Source organism: Pollicipes pollicipes, unplaced genomic scaffold, assembly GCF_011947565.3.
Source record: "Pollicipes pollicipes isolate AB1234 unplaced genomic scaffold, Ppol_2.1 Scaffold_3447;HRSCAF=4054_pilon_pilon_pilon, whole genome shotgun sequence".
Taxonomy (NCBI): Eukaryota; Metazoa; Arthropoda; class Thecostraca; order Pollicipedomorpha; family Pollicipedidae; genus Pollicipes; species Pollicipes pollicipes.
The window spans coordinates 2,081,425-2,106,420 of record NW_023596297.1 but is presented as its reverse complement, the minus strand read 5'-3'; the positions used below and the strand labels follow the sequence as shown (position 1 = coordinate 2,106,420).

Sequence of the window (24,996 nt, the reverse complement as noted above, 5' to 3'; positions counted from 1 at the left end):
TGTTGGGTCGCTCCTGTGTGAAGCACGTCAATTGCTCCATTAAAATCATGGGAAGGTATTTCTGGCTGACATTTTTTGCACGTGCTCACATGGCCCCCTTTTCCGGTGATACTCGAACTGTCGCCCTAACACAATATGTTGATGGAGTTTGGGCGTAATTCATTTATAATGAGAACGTTGGGTGTGTTCTGCCGGCAGCTAATCTCGGATCCCGTAATGTTAGAAAATTCTCAAGAATGGCGTTTGGCGCTAATAACGCGGATAGTTTTCACAAATAATCATATTTAGTCACATATAATTATCAAATGATTACCGCAAATTGCCATCCGTGCTGAGTGAGAACCGATAACTTCGGACCACGGGCAAGTCTGATGTCATTTTTTGTCATGCCCTGCCATGATCGTCCAATATGCACGGTGCGTGTGGGCAAAACCGAGGGATAATTTCCAGACATGCCGAATGTGAACGAAGAATTTTCGTGGAACATTATGACAGAGATGATAATTCGTCAAATAACTTTCCATCGGCCGAATACGCTCGCTCACGCTGTAATATTTCCTTGACTGCATGCCTTAGACAGGAGCGGAACCTCCTTTGTGAGATGCAATGACCAATGACGCGGGGACGGGAAGGCAAAAGCCGGATTTTAGACAGTTCTGGGTATTTTGATAGTTTAGTACGTTTTGACAGGCTTTTAATGTGTTTGTTCTTGTCTCGATCTGCCCCCAAAAAAACTTTAGGTAAACCGGTTCACCAAAATCACGGAGGCTTTGCGATCAATTATGACTGTCATGCAGTGCACAGCTCCCAGAATAACCAAAATCCAACTTTGGAACGGTCCATCGGAAAACATCGGCCTTTTAGCCTGCCGAAACGGACAACGCTACTTCACCGCCATCCATGCAGCTAACTTCAAACTATGGAACTACCCGTCAGATTTTCTCCAAAACATCACCAATCGAAAGCCAGTATACAGTTTCATGTGCGGTTCTAAAACAGGAGACTCCAGGTCACCATCTTCACTTTAAAAAAACGTATAAACCACTTTAGGGTATTGCAGCCAAGTCAAACTCCGAAACCACTCAACCGATCTGCTTGAAACTTTTGCCAGAAATAGAGCGCATGCAATTTAATCAGCCGTTTGGAAGCTGGTGACCTCAGGTCACCATCTGAACCTTCAAAAACCGCATTAAACATTCCAGGACATGGCAGCAAATCCAAACTCGGAAACCACCCAACCAACCTGCTTACAAGCCTACCAGAAAATGGAAAGAATGCGACGTCATCAGCTATTCTGAAACTGGTGACGATCTGCACCTTTTAAGACCACCTAAGCCGCTTTAGGGCACTGCAGTCATGTCTAAACTCGGAAACCATTCAACCGATCTGCTTAAAACCTCTACCAGACAATAGAAAGGATGCATTTTCATCAGTTGTTCTAAAACTTGTGACCTCAGGTCACCATCTTCACCTTCAAAAACCGCATAAAACACTTAAGGACATGGCAGCAAGTCCAAACTCGGAAACCGCCCAACCGATCTGCTTGAACCATTTACCAGAAGATAGAGTGCATGCGGTCTTATCAGCCGTCCGGAAACTAGCGACCTCAGGTCACCATCTTCACCTTCAAAAACCGCATAAAACACTTGAAGGAATTGCAGCCAAGCCCAGCTCGGAAACCGCTCAACTGATCTGCTACAAACCTTGACCAGAAGAAAGAGCGTGTCGATTTCATTACCCTGTCTGAAACTGGTGACATCAGGCTACCATCTGAGGGCATTGCAGCCAAGTTTAAACTCGGAAACCACCCAACCGAGCTGCTTGAAACCTTTACCAGAGGATAGAGAGGATATGATTTATCCAGCCGTACTAAAACTGGTGACCTCAGGTCACCATCTTCACATTAAAAACCGCATAAACCACTGTGGGGTACTTTTAGGGCACTTTAGGCCAAGTCCAAACTCAGAAACCATTTAAGCGATCTGCTTGAAGCCTTTGTCAGAAAACAGATAGGATGCAATTTCATCAGCAGTTCTAAAACAGGTGACCTCTGGTCACCATATTCACCTTCAAAACCTGCATAAACCGCTTTAGGGCAATGCAGCCAAGTCCAGACTCGGAAACCGCTCAGCCGAGGGTGATAAAGGTTTCAAGCAGATCGGTCGAGCAGTTTCTGAGTTTGGGCTTCACTGCCATGCCTTAAAGCGGTTTAGGCGTCTTTTTAATGCAAAGATGGTGACCTGGGGTCACCAGTTTCCGAACGGCTTATGACATTGCATGCGTTCTTGAGGTCACCGGTTTCAGAACAGCTGATAAAATTGCATGCGGTCTATCTTCTGGTAACAGTTTCAAGCAGTTTTCAAGTCAAGCAGTCGAGTGGTTTCGAGTTTGGACTTGTCTGCAATCTTCTAAAGTGGCTTAGGCGGTTTTTGAAATCAAAGATGGTGACCTGGCTTCACCAGTTTCAGAACGGCCGATAAACCCACACATTAGCTTTCGATTGGTGCTGGTTTGAAGACAGTCTGACCTGTAATTCCGTAGTTTGGAGTTGGGTGCAATGGATGGCGGTGAAGTAGTGTTGTCCTGCCGAAACCACAGCAGCTGTATTTTCCGGAACCGTCAGCTGATGATCGTTCGCTACTAACGCGGCACTTATTTTGCCGCTCCGTATATGCACGCAAAAGCAGAAAATATCTCGCGAAGGCGAGGCGGCTGAGCGTCCGAGCTGTGCGTTGTTGAACATTGTCTGATGTCTGTCGACAGATCCCTGTAACTCGGGTGCAGATTCACTTTCTGTCTACGTGTGATCAGCGATATAGAAGCGAAGAGTACACTGGATACCCGTTACATTCATAGCCCGTTGATCGCCGGCCGTGTCGAAGAGCTCAAGGCTTGCGACCAGCAAGCGAGCAAGCAGCGTTCCACGTACGTGATTCAGTCTAGGAACACGTTTTCCTTGGAAAAAAGTGCAGGACGAACTTGATTGTTGGAACCTGCACATTGGAACTTCAAGATGGCCATCGAATTGAGTGCCTACCGAGATCAGCATTTCAAGGGATCACGCCAGGAGCAAGAACGACAGCTGAAAATGTCCACAACCCTCTACATTGGAAACATGTCCTTTTACACCACAGAAGAGCAGATACATGAACTTTTTTCAATGTGCGGGGATGTCAAAAAGATTATTATGGGCCTGGACAAGTTCAAGAAGACTCCCTGCGGTTTCTGTTTTGTTGAATATTACAGGCGCCAAGATTTGGATAACGCAATGCGGTTCATCAATGGCACAAGATTGGATGACCGTGTGATCAGGACAGATCTTGATGCAGGATTTGTGGAAGGGAGACAGTACGGTAGAGGAAAATCTGGTGGACAGGTGAGAGACGAGTACCGTGCAGACTATGATGTGGGACGTGGGGGCTATGGTAAGATCATCCAGCAGAAAGCAGGAGTGGATCTTGTTGATGCTTGAAGCCTTACATGTTTTTGAAAGCTTTGATGAAACAATTTGATGTGGATGTAATTTACAGGTGAATTGTCAGCTTCTTCATATTCAGCAACTCAATGTGCAGAAAGGTATTTGCAGACCAGTTTCAAAGTGATGATGAAGTTATGGTTGCTAGGATAAAGGAAGCTTGCATTTGTAGTTGTCTGCCAAAACTTGTCTGCTGAAACCATGCCATTTTCCTAATGTTTCTGTCAAGTTGTGTATTGGTTTTGTAATAAAGTGTGACAATATTTGTTGCTGTTTATGAAGACAATGTGTTAGAAGACTGTGAAACACAAGATAGCTCACATGATTGGGTAGCCAAAGTGAGCATTATCTGGGTATAAGCCTATCTATCAGCAAATGTATGTGATGTACTGAAGGTACAACTGCAAGTCAGGTTGGTGATATACTTGGAATCAGTACTACAGTCATTGTTCAGATTTGTCATGTATTTCAAGATATCAGTTTTTGCCTTGTTTCATAGCTTTCACTTGGCACATTCAAATTTCATGCAAAATGAGTGGATGTGAAATCACATATATTTGTTCAGTACTTTTAAGATGTCCTCCCCACCCTCTGACCAGCCTTCTGTGGCATGCTCTTTGAGCTTGGCACCAGTGACACAAGCTGTGGTAACCCCCAAATATTATAATGCAGCTCCTGAGTGTGGGGAGAGATAATTGTTACAAACATCTTTCCTTAACATTTGGGTAACTTAAGGTGGATCCTTGGTACTTTGTGTGTTCTTTGGTACTGGTGTGTTCTTGTGATCTTTAGTACTTTGCAGAACAAATGTGTTCCAAATAGCTTGCAGAGAGTCTCTGGGTTCAACATACCTTGCTACATATACCATGAACTGACTGCCCAAGCCGTGCCACAGAGTTCAGCAGACATCTTTGCCTCCACCTCTTTGCCAGACAAGAATGCGAAGGGTTTTACATACTACACAATGCCGGCACATTTACCTCAGGCCTACATTGGTCCCTACTGGCCAGCTGTCAGCTGACTATTTCAGCCAGACTTAACAATGTGCCCACTCGGGGATCGTACCTAGTGCCGCTGGTTACATGTCCAGTGAATTTCCCCAAATCATGGAGACAGCAAAGTATGAGAAACAGTCAGATCTGCCCAAAAGGTACAGGGCTCAGGACTCCAATGACTAGAGAGAGCAGTGCGTTCAAGCAAGTAAAAACTCATCCATATGTTTGTCTGTGACGGTCACGCTGTCAGGGAGCACGCACTTGTCCATTAACCGACTTAACTTTGCTGACGGTTGTGCCCTTCATCAGCTTATGCTGTACTTGTGGCCTTGTTTGGACACGCTTCCCGATGTCACTTTCTGCGACGTTACCGCGTTGATCCTTCCCGTTCCGGAGCTTTTCTAAACCAGGTGGGAAATTTGGGTAGACCTCATATATTAGTAAAGGTGCTTGTGGCAAACCGGTGTCAGCCCAATGCAATGATTATGAGGGTACTCCGGAACCGGTAATATGAACCAACGCAAATGACAAAAGCACGCCTCGCTGAACAATCCACTCCCACAAGAATCAATGAAACACACAATTCTGCCGTGCAAAGGCGAAACCACGTAAGCCCGATCCCGGGAGCATGCTAATTGTGACGTGCGAGGATTAGCCTTCGCGCGGCAGAACAAGATGCGTGCACGGGGAACCGTCGTGCCTGCGCCACCGCAGCGCTTAGTGGGCCGCAGGTATGCACCATGACACAGAATACGCTGTGGTGTTTCTCCTGAACTGTTAAGCATACTTTGAACGCGCAATATCCTGACAGGTGTCGCACCGGACATGCCCATCATCCGTCCTCGCCTGACCTGCCCCCCCCCCCCCCCGTCTTAATCCCACTTTTTGAACTCCATGCCGTCGGGCGACTTGATCTCGGTCTTCTTCTTGCCGATGTCCTGCCAGTTGGTGCTGAGCACGGTGCCGCCCGACTCGGTGAAGCTCTTCTGCATCGCCTTCTTCACGTCGTCCGAGCCGTCGGCGTAGATCTTCTGGAAGAGGCTGTTGAGCGCCTCCTCGCCCTCGGGCTTCTCCTGCTCCTCCTGGCGGCGGATGTCGGCGGCGATCGCGTCCCAGTCGCGGCCGCCCGGCGCCGAGCTGGTGTAGGCCGGCGGCAGCTGACCGGCCGCCGGCCGCACCGACGGGGCTCGGCCGTCCCCTTCCAGCGTCGACCAACGGTGCGCCTCCTCTTTGTGCAGCTTCACCTCCAGCTTGCTGGCAAGCACGCGCCACGACGAGCGCTCGGGCAGCACCGGGTGCAGCAGGTCCAGCTCGAGGCTGTACTCGCTGCCGGACGGCAGACGCGCCGACACGCTCAGCGCGGTGGCGGTGATGGTGACGCTGACCGCGTCGGCCGGTAGCCCCTTGGCCAGCACGTTCACCACCACGTCCTGGTCCGTCTGGTACCAGTCATGCTTGATCTGGGCGCGGTCGCCTCCAGACATCGCCACCGCACTGCCGACAGCCTGAAACCAAGCCTGGGATACTGAAGCGTCATGGTGGGGGGGGGGGGGGGGGGGGGAATGGATGCTCAGTGGGGGCCAAGTCGTCAGTTCCATGCCTTGAAAATCCAAAACCTTATCGGTAAAGAGTGCGGATACTTTTTGAGAAAGGGATAACAAGATGCATGATGTGGTGTACACTCATGGCATGCTCGCGACTGTCCTAGATGGCACGCGGCCCTACTAACACCCACGGGCTGCTGACACGTGGCACACCCTGAGAGGAGGGGGTGGAGTCCCCCATCTCTTAACGCGGAGTAGGCCCCTTCCCCTCCCCCATTCCCACCCATACACCCCTATCCCCTCACCACCATACACACTGTCACTTTTACTCACTGCCCCTCTTGGTGCTTTACTGGCACTCATGTCATTTCCATGACAACCCATGCACACAGACATGGCCTGTGAGTTCCCAACATTGATCCCTTCGTGCAAAGGGGCTTCGGAAAAATTCAGCGTTTCACGTGCATTGAAGTAAACCAAGAGTTCCACCTTCTGAGCCTACAGTATTAGCTGTTGCATATAATGCAAAATTACACCTTGGTGAGGCTTCAGCATGCCATGTTTGCAGTCAAATCCCAGAAAATCTAGGAAGGAGCTATTAAAGTCTGCTAAAAATGGTGGGCTGCTAAGACTAGGGTAACTAGCTCTGGGCTTAGTCTCCTCCCCCTGTCAAAATGATGTCTGTGGATGCTACAGACCATGGTGCAATGGGGATTCAAGCCTGGGTATCTCATATGAGTCAGAAGATTCCACCCATTTGATGCCCAGATGCCCATGTATGATACCATATGTGCATACATATACTTATGTAAATACACATACATGCATAGATCAAGTTACCAGTTACAAAGCTAGGACAGATTGGACAAGTGTTACCCAGTGGGCTCTACCACAGAGGGGACAAGCCCTCCTCTCCCCCAACTAACATAATGCAATACATATGTATGCCCAGAAATTTGTAGAAGAGGATCATCTCAAAACTAAAAATATTTCCCCCTTTTGTGGTACCATAAGCTCTGCATGTGGAAAGCGTATTAGGGCTTGGCTACAGCTACGGGGCCTCCTACACCAATCAATATTTTTAAAACCCTGGGACACTTTGAAAAACATACTGAACACATATATTTTTGGTCTCAAGCACACGGAAATCACCTGTCTGTCCTATATACAGTTCAACCTAATTTTGTTTTCAGGTGAGATTGCTGTAATGCTTGCTGAAGGCCTTAGCCAGTCACCAGTTAAGCACAATAATCCTTTTTGAGCACTGGCACAACATTTTGAGGTCGAAAAAATACAGGTTCATGGAAGGCCAGATATTAGTACATCAGGGTATGTGACACATTTAAGTACAGGAATTCACACTTTGGGTTGGTAGATATATGGAGAATACCAAGCATCAGTAGTAGCTTGGTACAATTAGGTGGTTTGATAGTGTCATGCACATTGGTTGTTCAGGTTATTGATGTTAGGAATTTTGATTTATTCTCTTCAGAAGTTAAACAGCATGGTTCACAAAGTAAAGCAACAATTTCCCCAATGTGTGCATACATTTTTAAATTTTGCTGGTAGGTATTCTCAATGTAATATTTAGTTTCCAGTAGCCTTAAACAATGATTTTGATCTTGTACCAACATGTAGAATATCCTAAAGCCCATCCTCCTCATAATGCATATGAAGTTATCCTTCAAAAAGCCTCTAATACTTCATCTTAAATGAAACTTACATCTTTAACCAAGCTCACATCAAATCCCATTGCACACTGACACCTCAACCTCTAAACTCAACCTTTCACAACTGGTTTGCTTTGAATGTGTGTTTTGAGGAATGGCTGTGGCTAGAATACATGAATATTCGTTTCTGTGGACCAATTCACACTAGCACGGCGCTAGCGTTGTTCTAATTTCCATCTGCCTATGTCAGTGTTTCTCAACAAATTAGCGCCGCCTATATTACGTTCGTTTCCAAAACCAGCTTCCAGCCACTTACCCTGTACAGCTTCACCCAAAACCTTCCACCCAGTCGGCAAATCAGCCTTCCCAAAATCTACGTTGATTCGCAAACACTTTCTCACCTTAAATGACCGGAAATTCCTTAGTTTCTGGGACCTTCCCCACGGACCGTCCCCTCCTCGCGCCTGCCGAAGTCCGAGGTCCAAGTGTTTTGGGTTCTTTGCGCTCTTGTCACTGCTGCGCAGGCTTTGTGTGAAGTGATTTCTTCGTGATAACATTTTTGTTCGAAATAAAAATGCAGAATTCAACACCAGGATGGGGTCGTCGTGTTGAATACTTATGTCGAACTTTGCTTTTTCATGTCTGTAAAATTTCAACACTTGTGTTCCTCATCACTCATCTGCTTCAGCAAGTGAACGTGCATGTAGGTAAATACTATTTTTGGGGAGCAGAGAAATTAAAGCCTAATTTGGTAGTTATTTGGACTGAGTTGAATACATTGGTTGAAATGAGGCACCTTGGGGTGCATTACCTTGGTTAGGTAAAGTGGATATGTGTTTGCACTGGGTACTCTAGGTTAATGAAATCCTGACTGACTGAGCATTTGGTGTGGAAGGGAGATCAGGGCTGTTTGTGAATGTTTGTAGGGGTTGGAAGTTTCTTGCGTGTAATGAAGGTTGGGGTGTTAGTCCCTGACATGAATATAGGTATTTTGAAGCTTCCAGCATAAGGATTGGCCTCCATTTGTTTTGGAGCCAGTTAGACCCAGACTGATGTTGTGGAGCCCTGTAATAATGTGATGGTTGGTTTGTAGATCCTATTCATGCTGAGGACACAACTCCCTCAACTTTGAGAAGGGTATGGGGGTCATGCAGGGGAGCAACACATTTGTGAATAATTTGGGAGGTTGAGCTAGCTTTTTTCTTGCCCAATACCCCTAAATTAATTTGCAAAACTTAACATATGGCTATGTATGTTAATGACATTGGTCAGATTTGAGCTTGCTACCTTATTTTTATCAGATTAGACAGCACATTAGTCTCAGCCCATAGTTATCTACCAGTGTGCAAAAGCACAATCCACCATACTAGGTCCTCACACAGCCTCATTGTCATGAACCTAGCATACTTGTCAGCAAAAAAGCTCAAGCTAGTCCAAAATTCTCTGCATTTTCTTTTTTGTTAGCATTTAATAGTGTTTTATAAGAAAAGGTCCATAAGGACCTGTAGGGCCCTGATCAGTGCTGCTCCTAGAGATGCTGTGCTGATGGTTCCTCAGGTGCCTCAAAGAAATAAGATCATTAGCATCCACATTGTGGTTATCTGGCCTGTTCCACTAGATTCCAAGTGTCGTAAAACTTGTCAACACGTTTTTTACATAGTTGTGCTGGGATATAACCTTGTTTTGGAAGCCTGTTCTTTTAAATAATCTTTTCAACATCATGATTCCTGGAAACATTAGATCACTATGCACTGAATTTGGTGGTGACGGTTTGCTAAACTCTGAATGCTGGGATTTATTATGCATATGCGCTGATATTGTTCATGCTTTGCCCCTGCTATGCTATATAGACTGACCTCATTCACTCCATTTGTTTGTGCTATTTTGAAATAACCAACAGCCTGTCTTGCAAATAATTTCTTTTAGTGAATTCCAAAGATATGATCAGTCACATTGATGTTCACTTGCACACAGTTATGAACCAAGTGGGAGGTGTATTTCAAATGTCATATAAGGGATGCCATTTGTTTTTTACAGAGCACTGAAAATGGCAAATGTTACAGCGAAATAATCAAAAGGTTATGTGGCTTTCTGTGGCAATCAGATACTAGCGCATTTATATTTAGCCAAACATTGAAAGTGATGTGTTCTTAGCAGCAGGATTATGAATCATTGCTTGCTTGTTGGGGAATTAGAACAAATTTTCCATGCTGCTGCTCTTTTAAGAGATAAAATTTGTAGACATTGTTGAAGCAAGCTAATGACAGTCACCTTATTGCTGTTTAGGACTGGTCATATAATGTAACCTGTCATGTGATCTTCATTATTTGTGTTGCTGTAACATTCCTCAGCATGCACTGGTAATGCAATTAGAGTATCTCATCCATTTGGATTTGAGAAGGCTAAAATCGTAGAGTTGTGTCCAAAAACATGAAGAAATTGCCCAGTTTCACATAGTGACAAATTTGGTGTGACCATCCCCAAACTGTGACATCTGAGTTGTAGCTCAACACTCAGATACATCCCTCATCTGTACTGAAATTCATGATTAAGTAATTAAGTAAGATTAATTTAGTAATTAATTAATTAAGTAAGACATTTCTAGGCTCAGGAGTCTGACAGTGTTGACTCAGAAATTTGGTTTTAAAACACTCCCTGGAGAGCAAATATATCAAAGTATGATGAGTTCTACAAAATAAAGGCATTTTTTAAGGCCTTAGCTCCTCCAGTCAGCACTGCCAATGCCTGTCCTTCACTTGACATTTTGTATCAGCTCTGGTATGCATGTTCACAATTGCAAACTGTCTTTTAGTATGGCATTGTTTGTTGGTACCTGGTGTTATCTTTTGCAGGAAAGACAAAGTGAAATGGAAATTTTATAGAGAAAGAGGCAGCCTCAGTATAGACCCACTAGTATCATGACAATTCTTCCTTGCAAGCCAAAATTGCACGTGTGAAGTTTTTCCAACATTTAGATATATGTGGGGTTTTTCTTACAAATTGAAAGACAGTTAATATTTGCACATTTCCATGGTCTCATGTTTTGTCTGCATGTATTGCAGGCATGTCACTGACCATGCAGCACATCATCAGTGATGCACAGACACTGTGCACAAGGCTCAAAGACCATGAATCGCTGGCAGACAGACTCATATCACAGGCTCAATCCCTCTACAAGCAAGTGGATGCCATGAAGCAGGTAGTTCCCTTCATCCATTGTGTACTTTGGTGATGCAACTTAAGACAATTTAACTCCATGTTGTGTTCTTTGACATTTTGCTTGGGCAGGGTTTTAAAAATAACCTTGTTCAGCTGGGCAAGGCATGACCTGGTTTGTGTTCTTTGATGTTGTGGTTGTATTGTGCATTGTGTTGTTATCATGTCCCATTGTACTCATCTTCATTCAATCCTGTTCATTGTCCAGGGAATATATTGAAAGGTGGTGTTTATGTAGTCAATATAGGTACGATATAGGTGTCTGTCGGTTCAAAAGACATAGTACATACACCCACTTTTGCTGATGTCACACCTTCTTCCCATGCCCTGCAGTAACACCCTCTGTATTGCCAGTATGAAGAGGAAGTAGGGCAGCTGAACGAGGTGGCGCACCAGAAGCCACGCGACGCGCTCGTCCAGGGTATCCAGCAGGAGAACCGGCACCTGCGCGAGCTGCAGCAGGTAGGCATCTCACAGGCTGGCAGAGACTGGGAGCAGTGCATGCTGGCCGCAGCCACAGCTGGTGCTGCCCCAATTGGTGCAGCCTATTGGCCACAGCTGGGATGCTTTTTGGTTGTCTTGTGTTTCAGGAACATGATTAAGTGACATTGATGTGGCAGATTATGTGGCGTCACCTGCCTCTCACGCTGGCAGGAAGGGCGGGAACGGTGGGGAATCGAGCCCCGTACCTCTGATTTTGCAGACGCGCATCCTAAGCACTATATCACCGGCACCCTGCATCTCGTGCCACCAATGTGCCCGGCATGCCGTCAGTGGACTATAGTTCCCATCTTTGTTCATTGCTTTACGACAGTAATCAGAATGACAGGACACATTACAGGCATGTCATCCCCAACAAATGCATGCCCAATGTTGCAAAGACTGGGTTGATTACTTTTGCCTTGCAGTTGTGTCGTTCTTGTTCGTCTGTGTCGCCTTCCTTTGTCAACTCGAATAATTCTAAGCTATGGCTAATAGTTAAATTTCACCGATGCTTGAAATTAGCCGTTGCATCTCCGCATGTTAAGTTTAATCATGCCATGTGAAGAGTTAACCTTACCCTGTTGTAAGCTCGAAGTAATCCGGCCATCTGAGAGCGGACTGACTGGAGTGTTTTCAGGAGAACAAAGACCTGCGCAACTCGCTGGAGGACCACCAGAACACGCTGGAGTTCGTCATGTCCAAGTACCGGAAGCAGGTGACCCAGCTGATGGAGATGAACAAGTGCGACCGTGACGTGGGCCGGACACAGGCCGGCGGCGCATCGTCGCACCAGGTGGGGAGCGTGACCCGGGTCAGCCAGGGGCACGCCACTCGCCCGTGATGTGACCAGCAGCGAATCCAGCCCGGAGCCGCCCGTCACCGCTGGTCCGAGACCGCGAGACCGGGTGTGGGTCCGAGACCGCGAGACGGGATGTGGGTCCGACACCGCTAGACAGGGTGTGGGTCCGAGACCGCGAGACGGGGTGTGGGTCCGACACCGCTAGACAGGGTGTGGGTCCGAGACCGCGAGACCGGGTGTGGGTCCTGCACCGCTATACAGGGTGTGGGTCCGAGACCGCGAGACCGGGATGTGGGTCCGAGACCGCGAGACGGGATGTGGGTCCGACACCGCTAGACAGGGTGTGGGTCCGAGACCGCGAGACCGGGTGTGGGTCCGAGACCGCGAGGCGGGGTGTGGGCCCGAGACCGTGAGATCGGATGCGGTGCCACTGTCTAGTGTCGGCCCCCGGAATGACCCCGGTTTCAGCGTAGCACCGTCGACGTTAAGAAACCCCTGGTATGGGCGTTGTATGCGGTAGTGACTCCTCTCGGTGTTCGCCTGATTCGCGCGGATGGCGCGACGTTCTGTTGGCGTAAGCTATGAACTGGCCGGCCGTGCACTGGCTCTGAGCCCGACATCTCATCGGTCGGCGCGTGGTCAGCCGATACCATGTGATGGCTTCGAAGGGGTGGTCCGCTCTGACCCTGTGCCGATTTGCCACGGTCTGGGGTGCCCCTCCGACCTCGCGCCGACTCTTGTGACCGCCGCCAGACGGTCGACGCCGCGCTGCTGGAGCTGCAGGCGGAGAAGATTCACGAGATGGCGCTGGTGATGCGCCGCGCCGTGGAGCTGGACGAGCAGGGCGAGCACCGCGCCCAGGAACGTATCGCCCAGCTCTGCGAGGAGAACAGGGTGCGGACCAGCGACCGGTGGCGTGCTTCACTGTGGTTGTGAATCTGCACGTTGCCGCGTTACGCAGGGGCACACTCAGTCACGCACCATACACGATTGTGTGCTTCGCAACGCAATGGAGCTTGTTTAGCATTGGTGCAGAGGTGTGCGCATGGCCGTTGCTGCGGTAAGTTTCGGTAAATCATCATAAGCAACTACTGTGGTATATTACAGCAGCTATACAAGGAGCACAGTAAAATGGCATCATATCTCCGTTCGTGTGGTGTTGCAGTGCTGTTCCAAGTCATTCAGGATGTGCCGCGCGCAGAGCTCGGATGCGGCGTAATGCGCAAATTCGTGCGTGTTGTGGCTGGAGGCTGGTCAACGTTGCCGCGTTACGCCTTTCTTGTAGAAGTCTTTCAGTATCGAGTGGACACAGGATACTGCTGTCCCATTGTAATACATGTATTCGCTTATATCCCCGTTGGCACTAGCTTGTATAGGTTTCTGAAAGTAGTTTCCACTACGAACTAGATAGGACTTGCCATGAGAATATTTCCAAAAAAGCGTGCCTTACGGACCATTCGTCTTTTTTGTGTGCGAGCGCACTATTTTTGTTACAAATTACAAGTAATTCTTTCGTCGGAAATTTTAAGTAATCGTGCTGCTTTTGCTGACGTCCGTTTGTATGTGCAGGCCGTGTTTGTAAAGATCCGGCTGTGCAGCCTGGGGATGTGGTGGTGTCTCGAATTGGCTACGTATGTACAAAGCAATGACCGCTGACGGCATGGGGATATCGAGTCACCACCGTCTGATTACGCAATATGGTGTAGGCTTGCCGGTTTCTGAAGCTGTCCTTACCATTGTGGAGCCGTGGGGGATCAGTGCCTCATGCACTGCACCATAGCCGCTGTCTGGCTCGCGAGACTTTACCGCCAGCCGCCGGTGTCTGACGTCGTCCCGTGTTCGGCAGGGCCTGCGTGAGGTGCTGCGCGTCGGCTACAGCTTCAACGGCGACCTGATGCCGGCGGCGGCGCTGGGCGCGCTGCTGCCGGCCGCGGCCGCCTCCCCGAGCGGCTCTGCCGACGCGGCGAGCCCGCAGACGGCGCGCCGCGACCCGTCCTCCAGCGCCAGCTCGCCCGCCGCCAGCCCGGGCTCGGTGGGCGAGCCGAGCGGCTTCCAGACCGTGCGGCGCCGCGCGCCGGCCGCGGCCCCCGCCCCGGAGCGCGTGGACGTGGGGCGGGACGGCGCCGGGCCGGCCACGCCGCCACGACCGCAGCCGCCGCCGCAGCAGCAGGCTGTGCAGAAGCCCGCCCAGCAGTCCACCCAGCAGCAGCAGCAGCAGCCGAAAGAGCCGAAGGAGAAGTCTGCGGAGGTGCCCCAGCTGAAGCCGCCGCCGCAGCCCGCACCGGTCCAGAGCGCGGCGCCCAAGCCGGCGGCGGCGTCGGTGGGGGTGCCACCCGTGCCCTCCAGCTCGCCTCCCAAGCTGCCCGCGCTGGCCCACCGAGCCGCCGGTGCTCCGGGCAAAGCGTCGCCGCCGGCCGCTGCCGCTGCGGCGCCGGCCCAGCCACGACCCACGGCGCCGGCCGCCGCCAGCCCCGTGCGCACGTCGCCAGTCAAGAGCACCCCCGCAGCGGCGCCTCCGGCTGCCACCTCCCCGCCGGCGGAGCCGACCGCGGCGGATGACACGCTGGTGGAATCAACCGACAGCGAAGACTCGGACAGCGACGGCGGCTCGCAGGAGTCAGTTGTACGTCGCCCCATCTAGGGAGCGGCATGTCGCCAGTCCTTCCGCCTAGCGAGATCGATGTCCGCCGTGTCACAGAGCGAAGGGCTTGCCTTCAACCGTCTCACCTCGGTGTGTGTGTGTGTGTGTGTGGAGGGGCGGGGAGGGGGTGTGTTGTCAGTCGCCCCACCCAGCTACGGTCCTGGTGGTGGCGCGTCCGTCTTCAGCTGTTCCAAGCGGTGAGTTGGTAGTCTGCCGGGGTCTACCATGACGCAGGCGCTCTACCATACAAGCGGGGTCTACCATGACGCAGGCGCTCTACCATACAAGCGGGGTCTACCATGACGCAGGCTCTCCGCAGCGGGCTCTGCCCAGCGTGCTTGCTGGGCGTGCTGGTTTGGCGGCGGATGGAGCGGTGAGACGGCGCAAACGAACATTTAAGCATGCTCCTTACCAGCATGCGAGTCTGGCTGGAGATGACTTCGTCCCGGTTGTCGCGTTCTCGAGGTCTGACGGGCGAGCGAGTAGCGAAAGCACCGACGCGCGATAGGCGGAGTTGTGATGAGGACGTGTCCGCCGGCACATCGCCGTCGCCGGGACACGACCAGAGCACTGTTGATCGGTCTCTGTTGTGGTGAGAGCTAGAGGCGGCGTGATTAGTCGATGGTGATCAGTCGCCGCGCGAGGCCCGACGCCGCGCCGGCCCCGCGCGCCGCTGCCGCATGTTGTCCGTGTCCGCAGCCTCAGTCGATCAGTGTGGACGTGTCCGCACTCCCGCGAGGTGGGCAACATTTTCGAACTGTGAAACTCCCTCGGCGTTGCTTGGGTTTAGCATGCCGTGGGCCGGCTCGCCAGATGAGCGGACGGGCAGGCGGACAGTGGCTGGCAAACCCACTGCGCTCGGTACGTGTCCGTGGATATGGCGCGTTGTCCGTCGGCGAGTCCCACGTGCCTGCAACAAATGGGTTTCAATGTCCTGTGGCGTTTGAAATTGTCCGTTCACAAATGCAATATATCAGTCGAGCTAATTGTTATCTGAGTTTACAATGTGACCCTGGCCAGGCGGGCTTAAGGACGGCTGCAGCTGAAGGCCGCCGGTAAAACTGATGTTGCAGCGTGATACAAGTGATATGGTAACAGACGTGATTATCACCCTGCATATTGCGCTTAAACATAGCGGAATGGTGGCCTACCACCGGTTAGTCATTTGTGTACGGTACATTCGTCTTCTTTATACAGCTGCCTTCACGTGTACATGCTGAAGTTGCCAATGCCGGACGTCTTTTAAAATACCGGGAAGCGGGTGGACCAATTGTTTGTGCAAGATTACGCGTGAGAGTTCGTATACACCGGCCCGCACTTTTGCCAGTACAACGGCCCGTTTTCTCCTTCACTATCAGTCTCACCTTGCTACGACACAGGGTTGAGGAGGTCCATCTGTTTCTGCTGCTGTCTTACGACTTTGCAAGATTTGAAACTGCATGTTTCCGCGTATAATCGAAAACGAGCGGGGCGTGAACTACGCGAAAGTTGCAACGCTGCTGAAATGCTTGTTGAACGGCCCACATTAAAGCGTATTGCGAACATTACGGCACAACTTTTAGTGTGCCACCTACCGCTGGACAGCGCATAACAGCGCGCTTGGCGGTCGCAAAGGTGCCGCGGTCTGGCTCGTAACGAGCTGGTTGGTACCTGTTCGGAGCGCTGGATGCGCATATATTGAAATGTTAACCCGTAGCATAAGGTGGGTGTTAAGGGTACGTGTATAGGTGGCGCTGTCTTTACGTGGTCGGTCACATTTGCTTGTCCTGGCCGCATTAGAGTCGAAGGAAGGCGCAAGCACCTGCTCATCAAGATATCTAGAAGACTCATGCTTTTCCTTGGAAACTTCAGGGATTATTTCCGATCGCAGCGCTATTGCTGGGCTGTGCTGAGAAATCTGAAAGGCTCGACTGCAGCAAGCAGGTGCATGCTCGCCCCACCCGGTCTAAATCGCTAAGCCCCGAGCGATGCATCATCTTATACCGACGTGCAGTAGCCAACAGGTGTGATGTCACGAATAGGACGGATCGCTTTCGTCACGAGTATGTTACTGTCCTGTCCCCACCAGACCAGACAGGAAATTACATGCATTCGCTGAAACATCCTTCCGGCGGTTCCTGGCGTCCTGGAGGCTGTACATCAAGGTGTATAGGCCTCGCATGCAGTGACGTAGCCACTGCGTGCGTAGCGTGCGTGCGTGCGCTGCATCCTAGCGTAGTAGGATTTCACCCAGCAGAGGCCAAATCGGGGCATAGCTGGCCGTTTCAGCCAAGGAGGCCAGACTTCGTCGCTGAAGGGCTCTGTATTTGGATTTGATGGACCATCTCTGGTTCAAGATCCTATTTCGATGCCTTGAGGGCATGTTTTTGGTATTTTAGAAGCTCTTTAGGCAATTCAAACTACTAAAAATACAGGGTCTTTGGTGGGAAGGTGGCGGGGGATGAGGGGGCAGGGGGGGGGGGCATGGTGCTATGAGACGTTTGGCTACGCCGCTGCGTGTGCGTATTAAGGAGAGGACTGCTTCCTTTTCTCGCCAAAGTCGATGTTCTCGCCACTCAGGAGTGACGACGTGCTCGCGCGGCCTGGGGCACAGGGAAGAATGCAGAGCGCTTTATTTCGTTGTTACGTAGCCTGACGGCCTTGGTGATTGGTGAAGTCGGACACATGTTCTGCATTACTTGAGATCACATACCATGTTGATGCAATGCCTGTGCTAAAAGCCCAGTCTCGGCAAGATACTTACTGTATGGCCGCCATGTGACTACCGGTCGACATCGAAAACAAAGCTACCATAACAGTTAAACACGTGACATTTTCATCGTGCAGCAATCCCATTACATGTGGCATCGGAGCATTCATTGCTGTGGCCACCTCGCTGCACTCCTTGGACGCATCAGCATTAAAAGCCAACGCTGTCATGGGAAGGTCTTGACAGCTGTCACGCAAGATAGCAGGCGCGTTCTCCAGTCCTCTGACTAATCTTTCTCCTCGGTCTTTTGCGTGGGCACTCTGGAACAGGCTCTGCAATAAACCCACGGCAGTTGGGTAGGAGGGTTCACATGTGCAGCAAACAGTAGCCGATTTATTCTCACCTCTGTACCGGCACTAACCGCCTCCCAGCATTCCAGCGACGTGTAACAAAGCCGTGACCGACGACAACGCCGCATGTCAGCGCAGCTGGTCTCCCGCGCCGTCCTGCGGCAGGCGTGCCCTCGCGCCGCTAGTCTCCAGCGATGGCCGCCGTGACCCGGACGTCGCGCGCTGCATCGGGTCCCGCAGTGACGCAGCGCGAGAGGCAGCGGTATTCCAGATTTGCGGAGCGCCCGTTTTATGGGTCGTAACGGCCGATCGGCGATGCGCATGGAGTTAAGAAATGTGCTGAATTCTGATGTCGCCTGGCAGGAAACGCGTCTCGGTCGGGCGTTGAACCCGGCCGTGCCGCACAGTCGTGCCGCGGCTCCGGCTTGACTATTGTGCACGCGGACAAAGGGGTCCTGCAGGGACTTCCTCGGCCCACCGGAGCCGAGCCAGGTCCTGGTGGGCACGGGCGCGCAGCCGAACATAAATTAAGCGCTTAATGTATTAGTTTTCAGCCTGCTGCGAGGCATGAAGCCGTAGTGCACACAAATACATAAATACATTCATTGTTTCGTCCATCACAATCGAATGCGACGAAAAGGTGAGCGTCAGCATATTCCGGCACCCAGGCCTAAAAAGGCCTAACACAGACTGAGCCAACCTCGCTTCGGTACCGGGTGTCATTGCAAGCAAAGCCCGCGTGCAGAGACTTCACCACCGTCCGTGATTCGTCGTGAGGAATGATTTCCTGACTGTCGACTCTCCAACAGTTTCCGGGAAACTTGAGCAAACTGTCGAATTAAAAGCACTAATCGGGTCATTTGTGGTGCTCTTACCAGAGTGTCGTGTCCCTCTGTTGTCTGCGGTCATCGTTAGGCCTTCAAAATGTACGTTGACTTGCCCTTAACTCGTTCTGCTGCCGCTGATGAGATCTGTACCAATAGATAACCTGTGTCTCTCGTCAAGGCATGACACGTGCGTCAAACGAGATAAATCGTGTCATTTGTGCGCTGTCAATGGGCTTCATTATCTACACGATAAGACTCAGATACGGTATCTCGTTAATGCTTCATTTTCATCACGCAGCGCAGATGAAAAACTTCATTGCCATCATGCAAGTAATTAGCTTCACCGACATAATTCATGTCACGATCAGTAGTAGGCCGGTTGTTGTACGGCGACGACAGGGGGCGAGGGTGGGGTCGGGGTGGGGAGGGGGTCTCTGTCGAGACACACGGCTGTATTACTGTGCTGTGCTGTGCTGTATTACACGGCTGTTACTGTATTACGCTGTGCCACAAGCAAAATCAGTTGACATGGCTGTTTCAGGCTACGCAGGATCAGGTCTCAGAAGGCTCCCGCCTAATCTGTTACGACAAAAGAGCCGTGTGTTACCGCTGTGGAGGAATGAACGGAACTGGTGTCCGCCACGGCACTTTCTGCAGTCAGAAATACGAAATAGATATTTATGAAAGATCCAGCGCATGACAAAAATGTTTCCATGTGGAAGCTGTGTGATACCTATCGGGTGGCAAATGTCTATCGCAGCAATCTTACAGGTGTTCAGGATTTGTTGGGGGATCAAAGGCTGTTCTTTTGTGCAGGGGTGGGATGTTTGAGTTAGCTGTTATTTTCAGGACTAGGACAAGTGAAGTAAGAAAACTTTTTGGTGGGTTCAAGCCTTTAAAAAAACAGGGAGAGCTGGGAAATGTAACAAGACAAATGACGTAGCCACTGCATATTGATGGTGTCAGTGGTACATGATTTTGTTGTCACCATTACCACCTCACATACATTACTACCTGATTTGTGTTGTCTGATAATGTTTGCGGCTCTCTGTGGTGACGGCATGGTGTGCTTGTCAGTTATGTACCCGCCATGAAAGCAGAAGGTTAAAGCTGGCGAAAGCGGCGCGCGAGTTTTCAAACAATGACTCAGTTTCAGTCGTGCTCCATTTTTAAGCGGCTGCCGCACCAGCATGCGGAGGAAATTCGAAGACCGCCGTAACAGCGGGCATCAGTTGTTAAACATCCAAGCTATGCGGGCATATCTGGGGCATCGCCGAAGAACGCCGCCGTCCTACATCGTTATCTGCGTCATTATCTTTCGGAATTAACTTCACAAAATCCGCCCATTTTGGTTCCTTAAAACCTTCATTGTCTATTTTTCTGATGTCGCTTAGTTTGTGAAGAACTCTTCGCATCAGTTTTGGAGCTTTGTATGTTTATAGCAGGGAAATGCGACGTGCGACAATGCGATCATCAATCGACCTACTATGACTCGAAACTAAGACCGGAGGGAGTTATCGCTTTAGTGTTTTGTACTGAAGACCGAGTACTGCTACTACTTGAACGTGACTTGAGGGGGAGCACGCTAGGCAGGACTCCGTCTGTCACGGTCCGACTATCAACACCTCATGCAGCTGACCCGCGACACAGATATGAGACTGCACACCGATACGCACGTGAGAACCTATCCAGTGTCACTTCATCCGTCCCCAACGTCCAGGCAAAAGTTGAGCCAACCCTTGTGTTAGTGCGGACGTCTGCTGCGCTAGTCAGTGATGAGGGAATAGCATTTCTGGCGCTCGCCAGTCCAGGGACTCTCAGCTCTCTACATAATGGCGGCAGCCGTCGACTTTCAGCGCCTCCTTCGTCGCGGGCGGCTGGCGGCGGGCCGGTTGAGGGCGCCGGGCCCCTGCCGGGCTGCCGTGACCTCTCGTGACCCCGGCGTACTGCGCCGCCGCCCGGGGGCTCGGCCAGCGCGGCCGCGGCAGGGGGCCACCCGGCCGGGGAGCAGCCGGCCGCGGTCGAGGGACGGGCGCGCGGCTGGGTGGTGCCGTCAGTTTGCCAGCGCCGGAAGACAGCGGACAGCCGGCCGGGTCAGCTGACCGGCCGACGCCGTCACCTCGGCAGGCGTTGTCAGTTGCGTCATCACCGAGGTTTAGGCAGGAATGACTCATTCTGAAAAAGCTTGTGGTTGTCGCGATTAGTCGCGAAATTGGCGTGCTGTCGCGGAGTGTCACGTGAGCGTTTGAAGGTCGACAATGACACGACAGTAACTCTCATCCATCTCACTCAGCCGTCTGATTATTGATGACGATGTTATCATATGCCGGACGACGCTCAGCAACGTTTTCCCGTATCAGGCACTTTGCCATCTGTCTGAAGAAACTCGTTTCCGTCATGCTCATGAGAACGCCGCGATTGCCGCAAAACCTCCGCCGACATGAAGCCTGAACACGGAAGACGGCGACGCCGACCACCGTCGGAAGAGAGGTTCACGAGCGGCCCTCCTTCGCGTAACCCGCACCCCGGCAGTGGCAGAGGGGGCCCCTCCACCCGCGCGGGGCCCCGCTCCGACTTCCGTCGGTCAACTGACGGACGGCCGCAACAAAAACCGCTCGGCCATGTTCCCACCGACGCGGCGAGGATGGATCGAATTCGGGCCCGCTTTATAGCCGCCCGCCCAATTAGGAATCCCGCGCCGGCCGCCGGTGACATTCTTAGCATAGACGCGGCGCGGCCTGTCCGGCCCGGTTAAATATGGACGGCGCGGGGCCGGCGGAATGCGCTGTCCGACCGGCTGCCGTCGGAGCGGGGCTGACGGCGCCAGTCAGAGCCGGCTGTCGAGTGAGCCGCGTGAGACAGGCCGGCCCCAACTGGGCAGGACGGGTCACCGGGGCGGGTCAGCGAGCTGGGAGCCTGCGCGGGGCGGGTCAGCGAGCTGGGAGCTTGCACGGGGCCGGCTCAGCGAGCTGAGAGCCTGCGCGGGGCGGGTCAGCGAGCCAGGAACCTGTGCGGGGCGTGTCAGCAGGCTGGGAGCCTGTGCGGGGCGGGTCAGCTGACTGGGAGCCTGTGCGGGGCCGGCTCAGCGAGCTGAGAGCCTGTGCGGGGCGGGTGAGCGAGCTGGGAGCCTGTGCGGGACGGGTCAGCGAGCTAGGAACCTGCGCGAGGCGGGTCAGCGAGCCAGGAACCTGTGCGGGGCGGGTCAGCGAGCTGGGAGCCTGTGCGGGGCCGGGTCAGCGAGCTGGGAGCCTGCGCGGGGCGGGTCAGCGAGCTAGGGACCTGTGCAGGGCGGGTCAGCGAGCTAGGAGCCTGCGCTCGCAGACAGACACGCAGAGTGGAGGCACCATTTCAACGGAGGTTTTGCCATTAATTTTGCCAGAGTCGTGGATAGGCCGTTGCAGAGGGTTGCATTTAGATGTTTTCTCTAAAAATTTAGGACTAGTCGGCACGAAAGTATCAGCGACAGCAATATGTGCGTAAAGCGAACTGTATACCAAATTGTCAATATCATAATCAGTTATTATCGCATCGCAAATAGGTTGTGCTCCTTAATCAAATCCACCTTGGAAATCTTCAGCATGGCCACACCAACTCCCTCCAAAAATCGCTTACAATTTGGCCTCATAGCGCGCCACACCACTTGCCCCGAGATACATGAGCTGAAGTACTGTCGGTAGTGGGAAATCCTCGGTTAATTTAAGGGTGCCTGGTCCAGGTGCAAAAAATAACATTGAGCACGCAGGCAGAGGAGCGTGCGACTCTAAACGACCTCCGCTAAGCTGGTCTCAGCCTAATGTGTCCACCTCACGCGGAACAAAAGCGACGTCTGGGCACCTCGACGCGCCCCGGCGGGCCGGCAACAGCAATAAGGGCTAATTGCCGGCGCCCGGTGGTAAACAAAGCCTTTAATCCTTTTTATTCTTGACCGGAACGGCGCGGCTGGGGGATCCGTTAAACGGAGCCAGTTTGGCAACCAGACGGGCGTGGGTTACCTGGCTTCTGACGGCGTCCGGTGCAGCGGTGATGGCGGATGCGCCGGGGGCAGAGCGGCGCTGGCGGCGACACCCGTCCCGAAGCTGGCCGTCCGCAGGGAGGCGGGCCGCAGGACATGCCTGGCGACGGCCCGGTGACTCGGAGCACGCCCGTGCTTCTTGAAGATATCATGTCGCATGAATTGTCTGTTCGAATGGAGTGCCCGCCACACCGAGTAGGCTGATGCATGACATTATTTTGTCCTTGTGTGTTCGCTTCATAGTACCTACTGGATATTTTTGACTATATATATATATATATATATATATATATATATATATATATATATGTACATATACACACACACATTTGTTATACACACACACGTTGCTCATATATATATATATATATATATATATATATATATATATATATATATATATATATATATATATGTACATATACACACACACATTTGCATATATACATGTATATATATATACATATATATATATATATATATATATATATATATATATATACAGACACTGCCTGAATACGGCAAACCAGGGTCGTCAGTGGCGCCATAGCAATGTATGCGCAACTGCCCCCCCCCCCCTCCCCCCGGAATGCGCGGCTGATGCCAGTAGGATCAGACTGTCAGGACAGGGCGTTAGGGGGAAAGAGAAAATGTTTGTGGGTTATAAAGGGGTCTTGTACAGTGACAGTCGATTATCGTCAGCGTAAGAACTCTTCGCTCGTAATGCTAAAAAGGAAAACTTGAGCTTAAGGCCTTTTTCTGCTTACATCAACAACTCGTGAAGATAAAGCCTGCATGCTCTTCCCACCCGCCAGCTCTGGCAACTGGCCGAACTGTGTGCTGTATCACTACGAGTAGACAACCACCTCCATTGGCAGCCCTGCTGGTCAGGGGAGCATCGACAAAAAAGTTGAACAGCCCCGAGAATCCCACGGTGACTTTGACATGCCCGATATTTCCGGAGTTGCGCTTGCGATGTCTGCGGTCGTCCCAGCCATATGCGTTATCTCAGCAATCCATCCAGTCTCTTTATGATGTCCCCGACCCACTCCCTCTCGTTGACCTCTTCTTCGACCACATGGTCAGCTACTCGAAATTCCTGCGGCCGCGTTCATGTGTGCTTTCCACTACATTTGCATCAGGGTGCTTCAGCGTCGCATTCCGGAGAGTGCTCGAGACCGGCTCCGGTTGTGCCGGCCCGCCGGTACTAATCGCGCCAACTCATTGGGTGGATCTTCAAACCGGCCGCGCTGATAGTCACCTGGCGATTAATTTCACGGCAGGGTGACACAGACGAGGGTACATGAACGCGGGGACGAATTTGTGAAAAACACATTGACTTTGAGCATAGCGTAACAAAAGTCAAAATGGCTTCGACTGAAGTGTCGCGAAAATTTGAGTGATCTCTGTTATCTGTCCCTCCATCTGTCAACGCACATTCAAAGATACGCTATGGTTCCGCGATGAACCCGACAGTGTTGCCACATGGAAATGGCAGGTGGCCAAATGTCCACCCCTCACTTAAAAATAAAATTAACCAAATCTGGGACTTTCCAAACTCTGGAAAAATGTGGTAAGTTAGAGGCTGTTTGCCCCCCCCCCAACCTCCACCCCCCCTTGGCTTCTTTCCCTCAACCTCAATGGTGCCCCCCCCCCCTCAACCCCAATGCCCTGGCCACGCCACTGGATGAGCCCACACAGTGACGCCCCGGAAGTCGAAGCGTGGGAGAGACTGCAGGAATGGTGACATCAGAGGCAGGGCAGATTATTTAGTGCTGCGTCATGCTTGTCGTGTAGCAGATGTATACTTACCGGGGGTTCGAAGGCATTGAGTTCGTGGGCGTATCATGAATATACTCATAGCACAAAATGGCGTGGCGGCGACAGCGACGGAGAACCCTTAGACCAACAGTGTTTCAAAGCAATGGCGAAGTACGATTCATAAACCAATAACCTTTAAAAGACTATGTTTTAAACTAATGACGGCTGAGAAGGTGTGTGTGGAATATTAGATCGCGTGCATGAATGCATATAGGATGCGTTTCTGCAGCACGATTCGTTTTGCAAGAAAAGGCAAAAGTGACCACACACATATACTAACAAAATCAAAGTTAACTCAGACCTGATACCACTCGGCTTAGAAGGTGGCAATCAATACAGACCACGGGTTTTTACGCCATACAAACTGAGTGGATCTCGCCCAGCTGCTTGTTAGGTTGTTAAACTATCTATCCATTAAACGTTAATTAGCGACAGCCAGAGTAGACCGACGAGATGTTTGAAAGAATCGAGTGA

At 51.2% G+C, this 24,996-nt stretch overlaps 2 protein-coding genes across 3 annotated transcripts; one reads left to right on the top strand and one right to left on the bottom strand.

Annotated features, from left to right (window-relative positions):
- Positions 1-4,886: 4,886 nt before the first annotated feature.
- On the bottom strand, positions 4,887-8,157 carry Sgt1 (suppressor of G2 allele of skp1). 2 transcript variants are annotated; one of them, XM_037214699.1, is made up of 2 exons: positions 8,086-8,157; positions 4,887-5,975 (listed from the first exon to the last, which is right to left on the bottom strand). In XM_037214699.1, the coding sequence occupies exon 2, from the start codon at positions 5,952-5,954 to the stop codon at positions 5,343-5,345; it is 612 nt and encodes a 203-aa protein (XP_037070594.1). In that variant the 5' UTR covers positions 5,955-5,975; positions 8,086-8,157; the 3' UTR covers positions 4,887-5,342. The 2 variants fall into 2 exon arrangements, with proteins under 2 accessions (XP_037070594.1, XP_037070595.1); XM_037214700.1 differs by lacking the exon at positions 8,086-8,157 and adding an exon at positions 8,001-8,085.
- Positions 8,158-8,522: 365 nt separating this feature from the next.
- LOC119091466 (FGFR1 oncogene partner 2 homolog) lies at positions 8,523-18,047 on the top strand. Its single transcript, XM_037214267.1, has 7 exons — positions 8,523-8,530; positions 10,747-10,883; positions 11,255-11,362; positions 12,021-12,176; positions 12,936-13,076; positions 14,029-14,095; positions 18,028-18,047. Exons 2-7 carry the CDS (start codon positions 10,749-10,751, stop codon positions 18,045-18,047), a joined length of 627 nt encoding a protein of 208 aa, XP_037070162.1. The 5' UTR covers positions 8,523-8,530; positions 10,747-10,748.
- Positions 18,048-24,996: the final 6,949 nt, after the last annotated feature.

What these genes read in the sequence shown, in the direction of transcription:
- Sgt1 (XM_037214699.1), bottom strand. Translation starts at nt 5,954, where the DNA reads ATGTCTGGAGGCGACCGCGCCCAGATCAAGCATGACTGGTACCAGACG.
- LOC119091466 (XM_037214267.1), top strand. Translation starts at nt 10,749, where the DNA reads ATGTCACTGACCATGCAGCACATCATCAGTGATGCACAGACACTGTGC. An exon ending in ACCTGCGCGAGCTGCAGCAG is followed by an intron (nt 11,363 to 12,020) that starts GTAGGCATCTCA and finishes GAGTGTTTTCAG; the next exon opens with GAGAACAAAGACCTGCGCAA. An exon ending in AGCTCTGCGAGGAGAACAGG is followed by an intron (nt 13,077 to 14,028) that starts GTGCGGACCAGC and finishes CGTGTTCGGCAG; the next exon opens with GGCCTGCGTGAGGTGCTGCG.